This window comes from Miscanthus floridulus, chromosome 15, assembly GCF_019320115.1.
Source record: "Miscanthus floridulus cultivar M001 chromosome 15, ASM1932011v1, whole genome shotgun sequence".
Classification (NCBI taxonomy): Eukaryota; Viridiplantae; Streptophyta; class Magnoliopsida; order Poales; family Poaceae; genus Miscanthus; species Miscanthus floridulus.
The window spans coordinates 46,289,254-46,309,007 of record NC_089594.1 but is presented as its reverse complement, the minus strand read 5'-3'; the positions used below and the strand labels follow the sequence as shown (position 1 = coordinate 46,309,007).

The 19,754-nt window shown below is 40.1% G+C and overlaps 1 protein-coding gene and 1 pseudogene across 1 annotated transcript; both read right to left on the bottom strand.

The window, feature by feature from the left end:
- Positions 1–1,670: 1,670 nt before the first annotated feature.
- LOC136507458 (laccase-25-like) lies at positions 1,671–3,313 on the bottom strand (the record flags this gene model as incomplete). The annotated part of the gene is made up of 3 exons (XM_066502174.1): positions 1,671–1,836; positions 2,169–3,092; positions 3,187–3,313. Coding segments are annotated over 3 exons (1,212 nt in total), but the record flags the coding sequence as incomplete, so codon positions are not given.
- A 5,335-nt stretch (positions 3,314–8,648) lies between these two features.
- LOC136507929 (laccase-25-like) lies at positions 8,649–15,013 on the bottom strand (annotated as a pseudogene).
- Positions 15,014–19,754: the final 4,741 nt, after the last annotated feature.

Below are 19,754 nucleotides of genomic sequence, written 5' to 3'. Positions count from 1 at the left end.
ACATAGGGGCATTTTTAGAGATGGTTATGAATCATATCCATCTCTAAAAATCGTTTCTAGAGGCGGGCTAGCTCGGAAACCAATTTGAAAGTCATATTTTGATAGAGCCGCCTCTGTTAAAGAATGTCTCCGTTGCCTAAAAATCATTTGTATAGCAGTGCTAAGAGGCACTGTATATATTGTCCACCACGTGATGGGAGCACACAAAGCTTTTGAGGTTTTCAACACTGAGTGTCCATCCAAATCGTTATGCCAACAGGTGTTTACCTAACCTGTCGCTCAAGAAATTTTCTTCACATGCCCAAAAGTCAGGTCGGTGAGTTCTTCGACCCTCAATATTGTTCAACTACGTCAGGGATTGCGTACTCATGTCGTCATTAACTATTTGTACCATCAGCATCAAGTCAGCAATGTTATATGTTCGTCATGGCTAAATCAATCCAGTCAGGTTTATTGTTTCCTTAGGGCTTGACCCTCAGCGACAATAGGATGAACGATTAGTTAATTCACAAAAAGGAAAACTTATACATGTTATCCATGATCCTATAAATCTATCCTCCCTAATATTATATTAAAGAGGAAAAAGTTTTTTCATCCTTCATATCGGACAGACTCAGTAATCTCTCTCGTGCATGTACAAGTTAAAGTAGTAGCGCGTGTCTACCAATAGTGCAGAGTCTGATAAAAAACAAATTGGAATACAAAGTATTTCCATGACTCTCCCGTACTCGTATGAATAAAGTGTTTGGACGTAGTGCGGAGTCTAATCCTAAAATAAATTGGAACACATAAACAACCAACTACTCCATAAAGAACGTAAGGATAGGTCTGAAACATGGCTAGAAATGCGGAAAGCAATCGATTGAATCCGATGTGAGTCAAGAGCGGGGTCTATTAGTGTGTTAGGTGGTATCAAAGGCATAGAAGGGTTTGAAAGTCATAACCCACAGCACTAACACGCATCCATTTTCTTGCTAGATGCTGACCATGATCATTAGTAAATCTTTAAGCCTCCCATACCTATACGAATTAGGGCGGCGCATGTCCAGACAAACTACAGAGTTCAATTCCCTTCCTAATTAAAATGCATGACGTGATCGCTAAATATCTAGGGTAACCTCGAAACAAGCCGAATGTTCTGTTACAACATACTGATATATTTGATAGTATGATATATTAAATAAAGTAATTAAACATACGATCAGATTAGGAATAGTTAAATATCAGATAGTTCTGAAATGGAGCCCACAACGTTCTACTGTGCTTTGTGCGACTATATGAAATATGGCCAGGCCCAGGCGAATAATAAGTAAATAAATAGGAGTTTAATCAAATGTGATTACTGAAACATACAGAGACTGTTCGTTTCGGCTGATTATTACTGCTGACTGATTTGGTGTAAAAGAAAAATATTATTATGTCTTATGATCCACGATCGTTTACGACCAAGCGAACAAACCGTCCATTTGTCCAAGAGCTTCTCACTCACTGACATAGCCATTTATTTATGCGCCAAACATAAACAATCATATCTATGCAAGTATGCAACTACCAGTAGCACAACATATATAACAGACAACAATGTTAAAATCCCACCGTATAGCACGCCAAGCTCCTGATTTTTTTCTGTTGACAAATCCATCTATCTCCGCACGCAATTGGTCAATTCAAACAATCACGGTTGGTTGTCGACGATGGTTAGCACATAGCACTGTGGTAGGTCTGCTGGAGGTGGCGGCACCGACGTTTCCGCCGTCGGCCCGTCCTGTACCTCAAACACCATCCCCAGCCCCAGATCAAGATGGGCTTCGAAGTGGCAGTGCATCAACCACATCCCTGCAAATAAAACAGTACAAAATTTGAGTCCTAATTACACTAACTCCAATAGATGCAAAACAATGACATCTGATATCATTTGAAAAAAAAAGAAAAAAAAAGCTGCGGTGGATATAACAGTATACGTGGGTAATTGGGTATATATATATATATATATATATATATATATATATATATATATATATATATATATATATATATATATATATATATAGAGAGAGAGAGAGAGAGAGAGAGAGAGAGAGAGAGAGAGAGAGAGAGAGAGAGAGAGAGAGAGAGAGAGAGAGAGAGAGAGAGAGACACACACCACACACACACACACACCCGCGCGCGCGGGTTGTTTGGCAGGAAGCGGATGACAGCCCATCCGCCCGTGGGGACAGCAACGGTGTTGCGCTCCTGCGGGTTGACGAGGTTGAACTGAGGCGTCGCCGTCGCCTCGTCGTAGTTACCGAAACCCTGCGCGAGCACGAAGAAGTTGAAGCCGTGGAGGTGCATGGGGTGGCTCTCCTTGGCGATCAGGCGCGTGTTCTGCAGCACCATCTCCACCGTCTCGCTGTACCTGAGAGTCTTCACCTTGGTCGACTTGGGCGTGTACTGCAGCGTGGCGGTGTAGTCGAAGACGACCGGCGGCAGGTCGGGGAAGTCGCGGGTGTAGACGCCCGCCGTCGCGTTGCTGTAGTGGGCCAGGAGCATGGAGACCGCGCCTGGGGCAGGCAGCACGAAGGAGTTGTTGTTCATGCTCGAGGAGAACACGGTGGTGCTCCGGTTGCACAGCAGCTGCCTCGGCTGGCAGTCGGAGACGCCGAGCCCCACGGTGACGAACATGCGGGTGTCCACCGACAGCGGCACCGTCGGCTTGCCCGGGAGCACCAGAGCAGTCAGGTTGGAGAGGAACCGGAAGGCTGTGGCCGGGTAGTTGTACTCCGGCCGCGACGGCAGCACGGGCGTCTCCTCGCCTTCAGAGCCGACGTACTCGACTATGGCAGTCGCGGTGGTCTCACTGAAAGGCGGCCCCTGTGGGATGGCGCTGTCATAGGGGCCGACGGCGGCGCCGGCGACCATGAGCGCGTCCACCGTCTGCCCGGGCGCGATCATCACCACGTCGGTCTCGTACGGCGTGGTGTAGGCCGCGTCCGCGCCCACCACGGTGAAGCTGTGGTTGGCCACCTTGAAGAAGAGCGGCGTGTTGAGCGCGGCGTTGATGATCCGGAGCAGGTACGTCTCGTTGCTCTGCACCTGGAACTTGTACGTCTCTGCACGTCCGTACGCATGCAAATTAGCGTCACCAAGCACGTTGATTTACTGAAGGAAAGAAAATATATGAGCTAGCTAGCTTGGTAGCCGTACGGTTCACGCTGGAGCAGTTGTACAAGTCTCCCGGCTTGCCGTTGATGGTGTAGGCGTCCGCGTTGCGTGCCGTGAACCCGGTGAGGAACGGCGTCTGCTCGAGGTCGTAGACGTTGTCTGTAACACATCAAAAAAAAAAAAAGAATAATCTAGAAAGGGCAAGGCCCAGCCAGCCCACCCCTCCCTTGGCCCAGGTCGCCCCCCAACCCTCACCTTCTCCTGCCCGTGAGGCTGGCCCCCAGCGCCGCCTCTCCTGCCTCCTCTCCCCAGCACGCTTTTTTTCCCTCTCCACAACACCTCTCACTCCATAGATCTCCTCCATCTCAGCGAGAATCAAGAAAAGAAGCAGAAGATGGATTGAGGAGGAAGAGAGGATCATGGAGATGTGCTAGATCGGTGTTCTCTCCAACTTCCCCTTGCGGATTTTCATGGAGAAATCTTGGGTAAGAGTGGAATCCATCTTTATACCCTGTAATTAGGTGTTTTTGAAGGTTCTGGGCGTGGAGGATTAAAGGACTAAGGGTTGGATTGGAGTTTAACTACGTTTTGGCTGCTGCTTCTTGGCAGATATAGCAGTTCACCTAGGTCATGAGTTTTGGATCTGTTAAGGACCAAATTGGTTTCTACAATATTTTAGAATGTTGTAGAGATTTTATTCAGCTTTCCAAATTGTATTTTATTGCAATTTTTGGTGGAGTATAACTCGAGGTATGGCCAGTTTATGTTGACTGTTCAAGTTTTCCTGGCAGATTTAGTGAGGCCTGTTCATTGGTGTTTTTCTTATGGTAAATGGTCGAATTAGATCTTCTAACTAAGGAGACATTTGTAGAGGGATAAAAGTTCTTTCAGCCTGCAAAAATTCATAATTTTTGGATGCATATTTTAGGAGATATATATTTTTATATGTTGATGCTCGAGCTGTTAGGCAGATGAGGAAGAGCTGTTTTGGATTACATTTTAGGCAACCTTAGAGGCCTCATAAAATTTTAGTTTTGCTACCAAAATTGTAGCATATTCTCTGTAGTTTGTAAATATCTATTTATTTGGCACCTAATCTGTTGTATAAAAATAAATATGAAAAAGAGAAGCACTACTGCTCTTCATCGAGGAGGACAAGAAGGAATATTGTTTGTCGGTTGACTTTGGTGTTGGGGATTTTGGACTTATAAATACTTTATGTTCTATATGTGAATGTCTTTTGGAGTGGTTATGCTAATATACAAGTGGTTTTAGCAGGTGTTGTTGCCGCAAGGCGTGTATGCCATGTCTACATGGTCGGTAAAGGCAAGTGAACGTAGCTGTTGCGTTGCTACAACTTTAACATGCTATTTTACTGCCTCCACTTATATAATGTAGCACACATACTTATATGTGATAATCGGAACAGTTAGACATGACTTTCATAATTAATGGAAGAGGGATGAATATGATATTGCTAACTAATGTAGCTATGTGGTCGGTATTTTCCTTTCTACTTTAACATGGATTCATAGATAAATAAAGTGTTCTATAGATGATGGTTTGAGATTATGCTTGAGGTTGATAGATTATTGCACATGTGGCATATGCTTGGTTACCTAACCTATGACATGTTCTTTTACTCTAATTGAGGTCCATAGAATCCTTAGTGGCATAATAACTAATGGGTTTGTTACAGAGGTATGTTAATCTTGGTGTATGAAAGCCTCTGTAGCATTTACGCTGCTTTATGACTCTTGGTTGCTATCATGTTTAAGTAAAAGGATGTTGGGTTTGTGAGTAATGATAGGATTAATCTTCTATAAGTCTTTGGGGTGTTGTGTTAAAACATAAGAACTGAATTTTGGGTGCCTCTTTATTTGTAAAAGGTCCGTTGTGATTTGATACACATGTGAGAGGTTTAGATTATTGAATTGGTGTCTTTCCTTATATCAAGATTTGTTAATGGTTGTATGCTACCCTAATTTATTAAAAGGAAGGAGGTCTATATATATCACGGTATTAATAATTAGCTTACTAATGGTTGGCATATATGAGGTTCTATCATTTCATCCTGGTTGATACTACTCAGGTTGAAGGAGCTCTATATGTATCTCTTTATATTGAATATCATGTCTTATTCTCTTATTCATCAGGAGGTATGTGGTATTTGGATCTTTTGGAGATGGTATTTACCTTGTGGCATTGCATCACATTGCATTGCATGGCATTTGGAGTTATGTCGCGAACCTATGGTTGCGACCGTACCGGTACAGCATCGTCATAACGATGTGGCTTCATACCTTGTTGGGTATGAAGGCAAGAGACATGGCATTTGTATTGCATATGCATTATGAATTTGGATTATGGTATATTGGCATTTGGAGTTATGTCACCGCTTGATAGCCGCGACCGTACCGGTACAGCATCGTCATAACGATGCAGCTTCATACCTTGTTGGGTATGAAGGCAGGTGTTCATATGCATGCATATGCATATAGCATCGTTTATTGGGCATAACGATGCAAGCTTCATACAAATGATGGGTATGAAGGCAGGAGTTCGTGTGCATTTATATGCATTTCTGTATGGTTTGAAGGTTGAATGTGATGAAGTATATTGTGATATACTATGAATAATTATGTCTTACATTGTACTATGGCTTATCGGACTTTGGATATACTACATGTGGTCTGTATGGATATTTAGATATTGGTTTGAATGAGTTGCATCGTAACTAATATGACAAGTGATCCTTCTTTCTAGTGAGTCGAGTTATGGTACGGCTAATGGGTTCGTGGAGATATTATATACAGTTTCTTCCTCACATTCGTAAGCACTTCAATTGCTTTAAATGCTATTTCATTTTGTTATGGGATATGATATACATTTATGCTATTTTATTTCCCCGGTTATGGTAACCTATGTATTATGGCTTTTGCGGGTGACTTTCTATTGTTCTATATGGGTCATACATTATTCATCAGGGGTGTGAACCTATATTTGATTTTAAATTTTAACAAAATTATTATTCCTCTAGATTTCAATGCTCACAAAATACATAATTAATTTTTTTCTCCTATTTTAAAACCATGAAAATTTTAGGGTGTTACAATAACTATCGTCAACCATCACCTTGATGTTGCCTCTGGGGGAGCATTATTCTCACTCAATATGAGGGAAGCAATGAAACTCACCGAAAAGATGGTTTCTAATCAAGGGTGGAACAACGAACGTCTCCAACCCAAGAAGCGAGGGATGCACACCATAAGCGAGGTGGACATGCCCTCCGCCAAAATGGACCGCTTGATGAAGAAAATTGAAGAAAGATCCAACTTCAAGAAGGACCATGAAACAATCCAACACTATGCTACTGCACAAGCCATTGAAACTGATCCTTGGTGCGGCACTTTGAGATTCTAAAACTTTTGTTTTTGTTGTTTTTCCATTATAGGTCGTTTGAAAATTTTGAATTTCAACATAGGAGGACTTCAAATTGAATTTTGGGGCCATGGATTATTTTCCAATAAAAAGGTACTTAGCTACAATGCTTTAGACCTTTTTTAATCTATAACTTTGGTTTTAGTCATTTTTCCATCTGAGATCATTTGAAACATTCAAAAAAATGAATTAAAAATCCAAAAAATTCAATCAAAATATGTGGGATTTAAATGACTTCAAATGAAAACGTTGTGAACTACAAAGTTGCAGATATCTTCGAGATATACAACTTTGATATAAAGTTTGTCTTTATTCAACTTTATTTGAAAAAATTATAAATTTTACTATAGAACCACCTACCTCTAAAAATCTATTTCTAGAAATGGCTCTAGATCCATCTGCCTCTAAACATAGGGGCATTTTTAGAGATGGTTATGAATCATATCCATCTCTAAAAATCGTTTCTAGAGGCGGGCTAGCTCGGAAACCAATTTGAAAGTCATATTTTGATAGAGCCGCCTCTATTAAAGAATGTCTCCGTTGCCTAAAAATCATTTGTATAGCAGTGCTAAGAGGCACTGTATATATTGTCCACCACGTGATGGGAGCACACAAAGCTTTTGAGGTTTTCAACACTGAGTGTCCATCCAAATCGTTATGCCAACAGGTGTTTACCTAACCTGTCGCTCAAGAAATTTTCTTCACATGCCCAAAAGTCAGGTCGGTGAGTTCTTCGACCCTCAATATTGTTCAACTACGTCAGGGATTGCGTACTCATGTCGTCATTAACTATTTGTACCATCAGCATCAAGTCAGCAATGTTATATGTTCGTCATGGCTAAATCAATCCAGTCAGGTTTATTGTTTCCTTAGGGCTTGACCCTCAGCGACAATAGGATGAACGATTAGTTAATTCACAAAAAGGAAAACTTATACATGTTATCCATGATCCTATAAATCTATCCTCCCTAATATTATATTAAAGAGGAAAAAGTTTTTTCATCCTTCATATCGGACAGACTCAGTAATCTCTCTCGTGCATGTACAAGTTAAAGTAGTAGCGCGTGTCTACCAATAGTGCAGAGTCTGATAAAAAACAAATTGGAATACAAAGTATTTCCATGACTCTCCCGTACTCGTATGAATAAAGTGTTTGGACGTAGTGCGGAGTCTAATCCTAAAATAAATTGGAACACATAAACAACCAACTACTCCATAAAGAACGTAAGGATAGGTCTGAAACATGGCTAGAAATGCGGAAAGCAATCGATTGAATCCGATGTGAGTCAAGAGCGGGGTCTATTAGTGTGTTAGGTGGTATCAAAGGCATAGAAGGGTTTGAAAGTCATAACCCACAGCACTAACACGCATCCATTTTCTTGCTAGATGCTGACCATGATCATTAGTAAATCTTTAAGCCTCCCATACCTATACGAATTAGGGCGGCGCATGTCCAGACAAACTACAGAGTTCAATTCCCTTCCTAATTAAAATGCATGACGTGATCGCTAAATATCTAGGGTAACCTCGAAACAAGCCGAATGTTCTGTTACAACATACTGATATATTTGATAGTATGATATATTAAATAAAGTAATTAAACATACGATCAGATTAGGAATAGTTATGAAATGGAGCCCACAACGCTCTACTGTGCTTTGTGCGACTATATGAAATATGGCCAGGCCCAGGCGAATAATAAGTAAATAAATAGGAGTTTAATCAAATGTGATTACTGAAACATACGGAGACTGTTCATTTCGGCTGATTATTACTGCTGACTGATTTGGTGTAAAAGAAAAATATTATTATGTCTTATGATCCACGATCGTTTACGACCAAGCGAACAAACCGTCCATTTGTCCAAGAGCTTCTCACTCACTGACATAGCCATTTATTTATGCGCCAAACATAAACAATCATATCTATGCAAGTATGCAACTACCAGTAGCACAACATATATAACAGACAACAATGTTAAAATCCCACCGTATAGCACGCCAAGCTCCTGATTTTTTTCTGTTGACAAATCCATCTATCTCCGCACGCAATTGGTCAATTCAAACAATCACGGTTGGTTGTCGACGATGGTTAGCACATAGCACTGTGGTAGGTCTGCTGGAGGTGGCGGCACCGACGTTTCCGCCGTCGGCCCGTCCTGTACCTCAAACACCATCCCCAGCCCCAGATCAAGATGGGCTTCGAAGTGGCAGTGCATCAACCACATCCCTGCAAATAAAACAGTACAAAATTTGAGTCCTAATTACACTAACTCCAATAGATGCAAAACAATGACATCTGATATCATTTGAAAAAAAAAGAAAAAAAAAAGCTGCGGTGGATATAACAGTATACGTGGGTAATTGGGTATATATATATATATATATATATATATATATATATATATATATATATATATATATATATATATATATATATATATATACACACACGGTAAGGCTATTCTACAGCTAGCCATAGAATAACTTATTCTATGACCACCTTAATTTACGATAATATTTATACCAATTTATGATAATGGCAATACACATTTACGATACATAGGTTACTATAATTCAAGATGATACTTACCAAAATGCTATAGTAAATCACTTATGAGGAAGTTATCATAATCTCGTAAATTAGTATAGTAATTATTATAACTCAAAGTAGCAGCAGAATAACTTATTCTACGGCAAGCTATAGAACAGTACGTGTGTATATATATATATATATATATATATATATATATATATATATATATATATATATATATATATATATATATATATATAGAGAGAGAGAGAGAGAGAGAGAGAGAGAGAGAGAGAGAGAGAGAGAGAGAGAGAGAGAGAGAGAGGACGACAGCCCATCCGCCCGTGGGGACAGCAACGGTGTTGCGCTCCTGCGGGTTGACGAGGTTGAACTGAGGCGTCGCCGTCGCCTCGTCGTAGTTGCCGAAACCCTGCGCGAGCACGAAGAAGTTGAAGCCGTGGAGGTGCATGGGGTGGCTCTCCTTGGCGATCAGGCGCGTGTTCTGCAGCACCATCTCCACCGTCTCGCTGTACCTGAGAGTCTTCACCTTGGTCGACTTGGGCGTGTACTGCAGCGTGGCGGTGTAGTCGAAGACGACCGGCGGCAGGTCGGGGAAGTCGCGGGTGTAGACGCCCGCCGTCGCGTTGCTGTAGTGGGCCAGGAGCATGGAGACCGCGCCTGGGGCAGGCAGCACGAAGGAGTTGTTGTTCATGCTCGAGGAGAACACGGTGGTGCTCCGGTTGCACAGCAGCTGCCTCGGCTGGCAGTCGGAGACGCCGAGCCCCACGGTGACGAACATGCGGGTGTCCACCGACAGCGGCACCGTCGGCTTGCCCGGGAGCACCAGAGCAGTCAGGTTGGAGAGGAACCGGAAGGCTGTGGCCGGGTAGTTGTACTCCGGCCGCGACGGCAGCACGGGCGTCTCCTCGCCTTCAGAGCCGACGTACTCGACTATGGCAGTCGCGGTGGTCTCACTGAAAGGCGGCCCCTGTGGGATGGCGCTGTCATAGGGGCCGACGGCGGCGCCGGCGACCATGAGCGCGTCCACCGTCTGCCCGGGCGCGATCATCACCACGTCGGTCTCGTACGGCGTGGTGTAGGCCGCGTCCGCGCCCACCACGGTGAAGCTGTGGTTGGCCACCTTGAAGAAGAGCGGCGTGTTGAGCGCGGCGTTGATGATCCGGAGCAGGTACGTCTCGTTGCTCTGCACCTGGAACTTGTACGTCTCTGCACGTCCGTACGCATGCAAATTAGCGTCACCAAGCACGTTGATTTACTGAAGGAAAGAAAATATATGAGCTAGCTAGCTTGGTAGCCGTACGGTTCACGCTGGAGCAGTTGTACAAGTCTCCCGGCTTGCCGTTGATGGTGTAGGCGTCCGCGTTGCGTGCCGTGAACCCGGTGAGGAACGCCGTCTGCTCGAGGTCGTAGACGTTGTCTGTAACACATCAAAAAAAAAAAAAGAATAATCTAGAAAGGGCAAGGCCCAGCCAGCCCACCCCTCCCTTGGCCCAGGTCGCCCCCCAACCCTCACCTTCTCCTGCCCGTGAGGCTGGCCCCCAGCGCCGCCTCTCCTGCCTCCTCTCCCCAGCACGCTTTTTTCCCTCTCCACAACACCTCTCCCTCCATAGATCTCCTCCATCTCAGCGAGAATCAAGAAAAGAAGCAGAAGATGGATTGAGGAGGAAGAGAGGATCATGGAGATGTGCTAGATCGGTGTTCTCTCCAACTTCCCCTTGCGGATTTTCATGGAGAAATCTTGGGTAAGAGTGGAATCCATCTTTATACCCTGTAATTAGGTGTTTTTGAAGGTTCTGGGCGTGGAGGATTAAAGGACTAAGGGTTGGATTGGAGTTTAACTACGTTTTGGCTGCTGCTTCTTGGCAGATATAGCAGTTCACCTAGGTCATGAGTTTTGGATCTGTTAAGGACCAAATTGGTTTCTACAATATTTTAGAATGTTGTAGAGATTTTATTCAGCTTTCCAAATTGTATTTTATTGCAATTTTTGGTGGAGTATAACTCGAGGTATGGCCAGTTTATGTTGACTGTTCAAGTTTTCCTGGCAGATTTAGTGAGGCCTGTTCATTGGTGTTTTTCTTATGGTAAATGGTCGAATTAGATCTTCTAACTAAGGAGACATTTGTAGAGGGATAAAAGTTCTTTCAGCCTGCAAAAATTCATAATTTTTGGATGCATATTTTAGGAGATATATATTTTTATATGTTGATGCTCGAGCTGTTAGGCAGATGAGGAAGAGCTGTTTTGGATTACATTTTAGGCAACCTTAGAGGCCTCATAAAATTTTAGTTTTGCTACCAAAATTGTAGCATATTCTCTGTAGTTTGTAAATATCTATTTATTTGGCACCTAATCTGTTGTATAAAAATAAATATGAAAAAGAGAAGCACTACTGCTCTTCATCGAGGAGGACAAGAAGGAATATTGTTTGTCGGTTGACTTTGGTGTTGGGGATTTTGGACTTATAAATACTTTATGTTCTATATGTGAATGTCTTTTGGAGTGGTTATGCTAATATACAAGTGGTTTTAGCAGGTGTTGTTGCCGCAAGGCGTGTATGCCATGTCTACATGGTCGGTAAAGGCAAGTGAACGTAGCTGTTGCGTTGCTACAACTTTAACATGCTATTTTACTGCCTCCACTTATATAATGTAGCACACATACTTATATGTGATAATCGGAACAGTTAGACATGACTTTCATAATTAATGGAAGAGGGATGAATATGATATTGCTAACTAATGTAGCTATGTGGTCGGTATTTTCCTTTCTACTTTAACATGGATTCATAGATAAATAAAGTGTTCTATAGATGATGGTTTGAGATTATGCTTGAGGTTGATAGATTATTGCACATGTGGCATATGCTTGGTTACCTAACCTATGACATGTTCTTTTACTCTAATTGAGGTCCATAGAATCCTTAGTGGCATAATAACTAATGGGTTTGTTACAGAGGTATGTTAATCTTGGTGTATGAAAGCCTCTGTAGCATTTACGCTGCTTTATGACTCTTGGTTGCTATCATGTTTAAGTAAAAGGATGTTGGGTTTGTGAGTAATGATAGGATTAATCTTCTATAAGTCTTTGGGGTGTTGTGTTAAAACATAAGAACTGAATTTTGGGTGCCTCTTTATTTGTAAAAGGTCCGTTGTGATTTGATACACATGTGAGAGGTTTAGATTATTGAATTGGTGTCTTTCCTTATATCAAGATTTGTTAATGGTTGTATGCTACCCTAATTTATTAAAAGGAAGGAGGTCTATATATATCACGGTATTAATAATTAGCTTACTAATGGTTGGCATATATGAGGTTCTATCATTTCATCCTGGTTGATACTACTCAGGTTGAAGGAGCTCTATATGTATCTCTTTATATTGAATATCATATCTTATTCTCTTATTCATCAGGAGGTATGTGGTATTTGGATCTTTTGGAGATGGTATTTACCTTGTGGCATTGCATCACATTGCATTGCATGGCATTTGGAGTTATGTCGCGAACCTATGGTTGCGACCGTACCGGTACAGCATCGTCATAACGATGTGGCTTCATACCTTGTTGGGTATGAAGGCAAGAGACATGGCATTTGTATTGCATATGCATTATGAATTTGGATTATGGTATATTGGCATTTGGAGTTATGTCGCCGCTTGATAGCCGCGACCGTACCGGTACAGCATCGGCATAACGATGCAGCTTCATACCTTGTTGGGTATGAAGGCAGGTGTTCATATGCATGCATATGCATATAGCATCGTTTATTGGGCATAACGATGCAAGCTTCATACAAATGATGGGTATGAAGGCAGGAGTTCGTGTGCATTTATATGCATTTCTGTATGGTTTGAAGGTTGAATGTGATGAAGTATATTGTGATATACTATGAATAATTATGTCTTACATTGTACTATGGCTTATCGGACTTTGGATATACTACATGTGGTCTGTATGGATATTTAGATATTGGTTTGAATGAGTTGCATCGTAACTAATATGACAAGTGATCCTTCTTTCTAGTGAGTCGAGTTATGGTACGGCTAATGGGTTCGTGGAGATATTATATACAGTTTCTTCCTCACATTCGTAAGCACTTCAATTGCTTTAAATGCTATTTCATTTTGTTATGGGATATAATATACATTTATGCTATTTTATTTCCCCGGTTATGGTAACCTATGTATTATGGCTTTTGCGGGTGACTTTCTATTGTTCTATATGGGTCATACATTATTCATCAGGGGTAACTCATTACAAACTAATGCTATGTTTCTTAGGCCATGATCACTTAATTCTTAGAGGTGGAAGTGGATATGCGGGGCTGTCCTTTAATACTTGTTGCAATACTAAATGATTAATTAATCTAATGTGGTTTAAATAGCTTGTTAAAGTAGTTCGCTTGCTGAGATTATTCAATTTCACCCTTGTTCCCCCCCCCCCCCCCCCCCCCCCCACAGGTTGTCCTTTGAAGATAGCATGGAGGGAAAAGGGTTAGTTGCACACCTTGCACCTTTACATGATCTCATAATGCTAAGATGTTTTCTCCTAAGTCTGAGAGATGGTAGAGTACTCTTGCTCATGTTTGATAAAGATAGAGTTGTTATGTGGAGTATCACGCTTTATTTATCTATCTATCTGTCGTTGCTTCCGCGTTGTGCTCGTTTCTTGGCTTATATTGTCGAATTTTTTTCTACTTCGACATTCTATGGTGTAGATGTGTGGCATCCCAGGGTTGCGTGGTACCTGGGGTGTTACATTGTTGTTCCACCACACGCCGAGGATGACGGTCTCCTCCCTGTCGGGATTGGTGGGGAACGGGTAGGCCTCGGCGCCGTCGCAGGGGCGGAGGACCAGGGCGCCGTACACGGTGGTGCGGAGGAAGGAGATGTGAGCGTGCCACCATAGCGTCCCCTCCTGCTCCGTCATGTTGAAGCGGTACGTGTAGTTGCCGCCCGGCTGGACGGGGCATTGTGTCACCATCGTCGGCCCGTCCGCCCACGGCCTGCCGCGCTGGAATATGCCGTGCCTGCAGCCACATGAGACACATTTAGTATTGCAGTGGTTTCCACGAATCTCTATCTTCCTATAAAGAGAAGTGGTGGTTTCTTCCTGGTATCATACTATTGCCGATAGTGAAAAAGTCGAAAGAGATGGTGGTGTTGATAGATGCGAGAAAAGTCGGTAGCCTAGCTTGACAGTGTACCTACCAATGAATGGTCATATTGTAGGGTGACTGGTTCACGAGGTGAACAACCAGTGTCTCCCTCGCGGGCATGGATGGCCAGGCCGGGGAGCTGCCCGTTCGCCGCTGTGATGATCCTTGGCGGCTGGCAAAGCTGGCTTATAGAAAGGTTTCCGACCTGACACAAGTCGTAGCACAACCAAAAAAAAAAAACAGAATTAGTTAGTGATTAATCATCCTAACCGGATTGGATTGGCGATGCTACATATATAATGACTATTTATTAGTGTATATAACCAAATCAAGAGAGAGGTTACTGTAAATAAAAAAAGTTTTTGTTCTGATTAGTATACTACACAGACTATACATGCATGAATGAACCTAACAAATAATGAAGTTCTTCCTAATCTCGTACAAGCATGGTATGTTATACTCGTCAATTACATTGAAGGTGTGCTCCACGATCGAAGCTTGAGCAACACAAGCAAACACCAAGGCGATGAGACCAAAAAGCAAAACTAGTGATGACCAAGGCCGAGCCATGCCCCTGAGCAATGACCAAAGACACGGAGAATATCTAACGACGATTGCAGAGATCTGATTGATCTCTCAGAAAAGTAACTCTTATATGTACTAGTGATTGGGTGAGAGGGTTCATGAACAAGAGGTTTTATATATATATATATATATATATATATATATATATATATATATATATATATATATATATATATAGGACGCCACCGGTTATTCAAACTCAAGATTTAAATTTTAAAATTCTCGAGTTACTATTCACAGCACTATTTAGATTTCACTATTTAAATTCGTGTTTACTATTAAATTCGGGATATGAACAGTGCCCGAGCACTCATCGGGAGTGGCTCAACCACTTCACTATTCCAGGCAAGCGTCACTTTCACGAGCAAATATTTTATGCACGCTGGATGAGCGAGTGCGCGATTAGTGAATATAAAAATTGATATGTCGCTTTCGCGATTAGCTAATCTGGTGCTTAGTGAATATGCTTATGCGGAATATTTCTAAGGATCTTCTGCAGGCTGGTGAGACCAAAAATTCAGTCGGTCGTGCGTACTATGCTTGTGACAGTCCTACTTGTTACTCACCGTATGCATCACTAATTTGCTTCAGAACTAGACTAACCCGGTCTACTCCCTTACTATCCCTAGCCATGAACACACAGGACTCAGGCTCTATCGTCTCTCCAGGTAGTTCCACCCAAGGGGAACACTTCTCTGCGCACACAGGGTTCTCTACAAACGTCGCTATCAGGGCTAACACAAGAACAACACACGCAGAGGTTTCTTCTCTAGGGTCCCTAGCATAGAGACGTCGCCCTATATGAACGAGCTTAAAAGAAGGCAGGGATTCAAACGGAAAAGCTTAATTCATTTCCACAGAGCAAGCTTACATACAGCTTTCCCTTTCGAGAAACCCCAAGCACTTAGCACAAACCTTAGGGATTACCTTACAAGCGCAGGATGATCACGGGGACCTCCTTTATTCTCTAATTTACAAAGGTGGAGTAATACAAAGGTAGTGGAGTATTACTATTCGGGTGGATGATTCTCAGAGAGCTTCTGAGATCATGTCTTCATGTGTATGTGTGTGGGTGGAGAGTTGGTGGAGTGGGTGGTGGATGAGAGTGTGTCTTCGGTGTCTGAGCTTTCTTCGAAGGTGGTCTGGTGTTTCGATGATGAATGAATGCGCCCGGCGTCCCACTTTATAGCATGGAGGGAGCGTCCTTCATGCTTATCGTCTGAATGAGCGAGCCTTATCATCTGAAGAAGCCTTCGAGGCGAAGTCATCGTCTGAGGCACCTTCGTGATTAAGGAAGCGATCGACGTCTTCAATTATCATCCTTTACTGTTGTCTGGACAGCTGGGCAGAGAATAATTGTCCTGGCTACAGTAGAGTGACTATATATTCCTTTTGCGCTGTCCTCCATCGCGCACAGATAGTACTTCTGGATATTCTTTGGTATGGTCTTCCACGCCCGAATGATTGATGTTGCAAACATCAAATCAAGGATAGGCATGCGGTATTAACTCCATGGCACGTATTATTATCTCTTCCCCGGACAAATTGTTGATAACACTTATCAACATAAGGAGTATATTTCTTGTATGAATATGTTGATATTGAACTGAGTCTATATTGACTCTTCGTTGTCCACTTCTTCAGGTTGCCATATTTCATATCAGGACAATAATTCACTATATTATTTTCATCATATTGAAATCTAATATTCTGGTCTTTGTCCATGACCACGGATATCCAACATCTCATCATCATTATCATCGTCATCAGATATCTGTATATTCATTTTTGAGTCATAGTCTTTCTTAATATTTTCTTCATAGTATTTCCTTATATTTTCAAAATTTTCATTTATTTCATGTCTTACTTCTTGTAAGACTTCTTTTATATCTTTCTTCAATAAAGAAATTCTTGCTTCAAGTCTTTCTTTTATTTTTTTCTCAAGAACTTCTTCATTCAATGATTCTGTGTCTCTTTTCACAACATCTTTATATGTGGATACCCTTGAAGATCCTTCTTCTCTTATATTAACACCTGGCAAATTTATCTTCACATCTTTTGCCCTTTTATATTTTTGAATATAATTTTTTGCTGCTGGTTCTATGAAATAATTTACTCCCAAAATGCTTCTTGCATATGAGAGAGCTTGATTAATATCTGAATATTTTTTCCATGATACACCTCCATCATTTCCTCTTTCTACCTGTTGAGCTATAATTGATTCGAATGTTACATATATTCCTGGTGTCTTTCCCCTATATATATAACATATATGGGTCTTTTCTCTATATTGACAGATGATTCTTTCGGTTGTATCTTTCCATTGATCATATGAAAATATTCAGCCAAACTATTTAATATTGCTAGCATATATCCTTTATCTTCTCTTTTATTATTATATTGGAACCAGAAATTGTCTAGAATGCATTCTTGTATATCATCTAGAACAATATGGTCTCTAGGTTTGAATTTATAAGTATTAGGCGGAAATATTCTTAACTTATTTTCAGTTCTGAAATTGAAACATTCACCCCCAATAGGGCTTGTTCCTTTCTTCATTCCTGCAAAATAGAAGATCGTGAAAATATATCAGGCAATGTATTATCTTTGCCTTTTATATGCTCAAATATTACTTTATATCCATTTCCAGTAATAATATCTTCAAATAGAACCCATCTCCTAGTTGAACTTTTCTTACTATTAACTTCATTGTAGTATCTGCATATAGCTTCACGTCCTAACTGTGAACTCTTTATAGGATTTTGAGAATACTAATAAATCATCAATATAAACCAATATGAATTCTTGATTTTCATTAAAAATATTTTGCATTTTTCTTTGAAATAAAGCAGGGGCATTTTTTAATCCTAAGGGCATTACTAGCCATTCAAAATGACCTTGGGGACAGGTGAAAGCAGTCCATTCTATTGATTCTTCTGCCATTCTTACTTGCCAAAACCCAGCTTTTAAATCAAATTTTGAAAAATATTTACTACCTTGTATTCTATTTATCCATTCTTGCTTATTTGGAACATTATAAGCATCATCTATGGTATTATCATTTAGTCTTTTATAATTTATAACCATTCTTGACTTTCCTCTGGCTATTTTAGCATGATTTCTAACTATAAATGAAGCTGATCTATGAGGACTTTGGCTATCTCTTATAGCTCCTAATTTTAGTAATTCTTCAATATGCATCTTAAATTCTTCTATATCTTTAGGTGTTGCTTCTATAGGACTTGTCTTAATCATATGGTCGGAATTTATTATGTTAATTTTAGATAATATACCATTCTTGTCCCAATGCTTCATTGGTATTTCTCCTATTATCTGAATATCTTCTAATCTTGTTACAATTTTATCTATATCCTTTTTAGATTTTATATCTCTATACCAATTTGGGACTAATGATTGAAGGTTGATGCATTCTATGCATGAATTTGCTATATGAAATTCCTCTATATTTTCACCTAGCTCTTCATCTATATAATTATCCATGACATTTTCATTGGATCCTTGGAGTTCTAAATTAGTCTTTCCTGAAGTAGAATTTATAGTCTTTCGCACTTCTGTTATATATGGAACATTGTCTTGGTAAGGAATAAAGGTTATTCCTTGCTCATGTATGATAGTTGTTTGTAAAGAGAACTGTAGAAATCTTAATCCTAATATCATATCATCATGTATCATAGATAGATCTCTTATTGTAATTTCATCCATTATATATTTTGTGTTATTTATTTGTACTTCAACATCATAAGCTAGTTGATTATGAACCTTTTTTATCCTAGACATATCAGTAGATATTTCTGCTTTATCTGGATCTAGTGTATGAACTATTTCTGGACACTTTACAAAATATTTGTCATGTATAATATTTTTTGTACAACCAGTGTCTACTAGCGCTAATATTTTATAAGAGATATTAGGCGTTAATTTTACTTTTACAGGTATTCTTATTCCTATAATTTCTTTAAATGGTAATTTAACTATGTATTTGCTACCAAAGTTTATTATAGCTTCTTTTAATTGTAACGCTTTATTATTATTTTTATTTACCATTGCTTGATCTTTTAACTCAGTAAGACCTTTATAATCATCTTCTATCTTATTAGCTTCGTTGAGTTCTATTTTACTCTTTAGCTCTTCTAATTCTGCTTCTAAGCTATTTATTCTATTCTCTAAATTTCTGACTCTATTTGTTAATAATTTATCATCTGATTCTAATTCTACTTCTTGTCTCCATTTTTGGTTATTGGTTCTTAGACATGAAGCACATGCTTGCTTTAAACATTTAATACATGTAAGTCTATTTTCTTGACTGGGGTAAAATATACAAAAAGTACATTTTATATTATAATCACCTCTTCCTTTTATCCAATCATGTTCACAGTCTTCTTGATTCATTAATTCTATTTTTGTTTTTTTTGGACTATTAATATCTTCAGATATTATATCTAACCCTTCCATAGCATTATCAAGATTGAGTAACTCTTCATCATCTAAAGAGTCTATAAAATCTTGGTAACTTTCTGCATTATTTTCTTCTTCTTCTTCATAACTTTCTAATAGAAACTTATTATTAATCTCCCATTGTTCTTCTTCACTAGTAATGTATTCAATATTATTTGTCTGCACAACTTCTTTAACTTCATGAGTCTCTTTGTCTTTAGTTTTTAACTCATCTTCCTGTTTCTTTATCACAACAGGTGTTGTAAAATATTTATTCTTTAGTTCTATATCTTTCTTGATATTATCAAGTCTACATATTTCTCGTCTAAAGAATAATTCTTTTTCTCTTATGGCAGACCATTTGCATATCATAGAGGTTTTATATTCATCATGAATCATGCTTAATTTTTTTTCA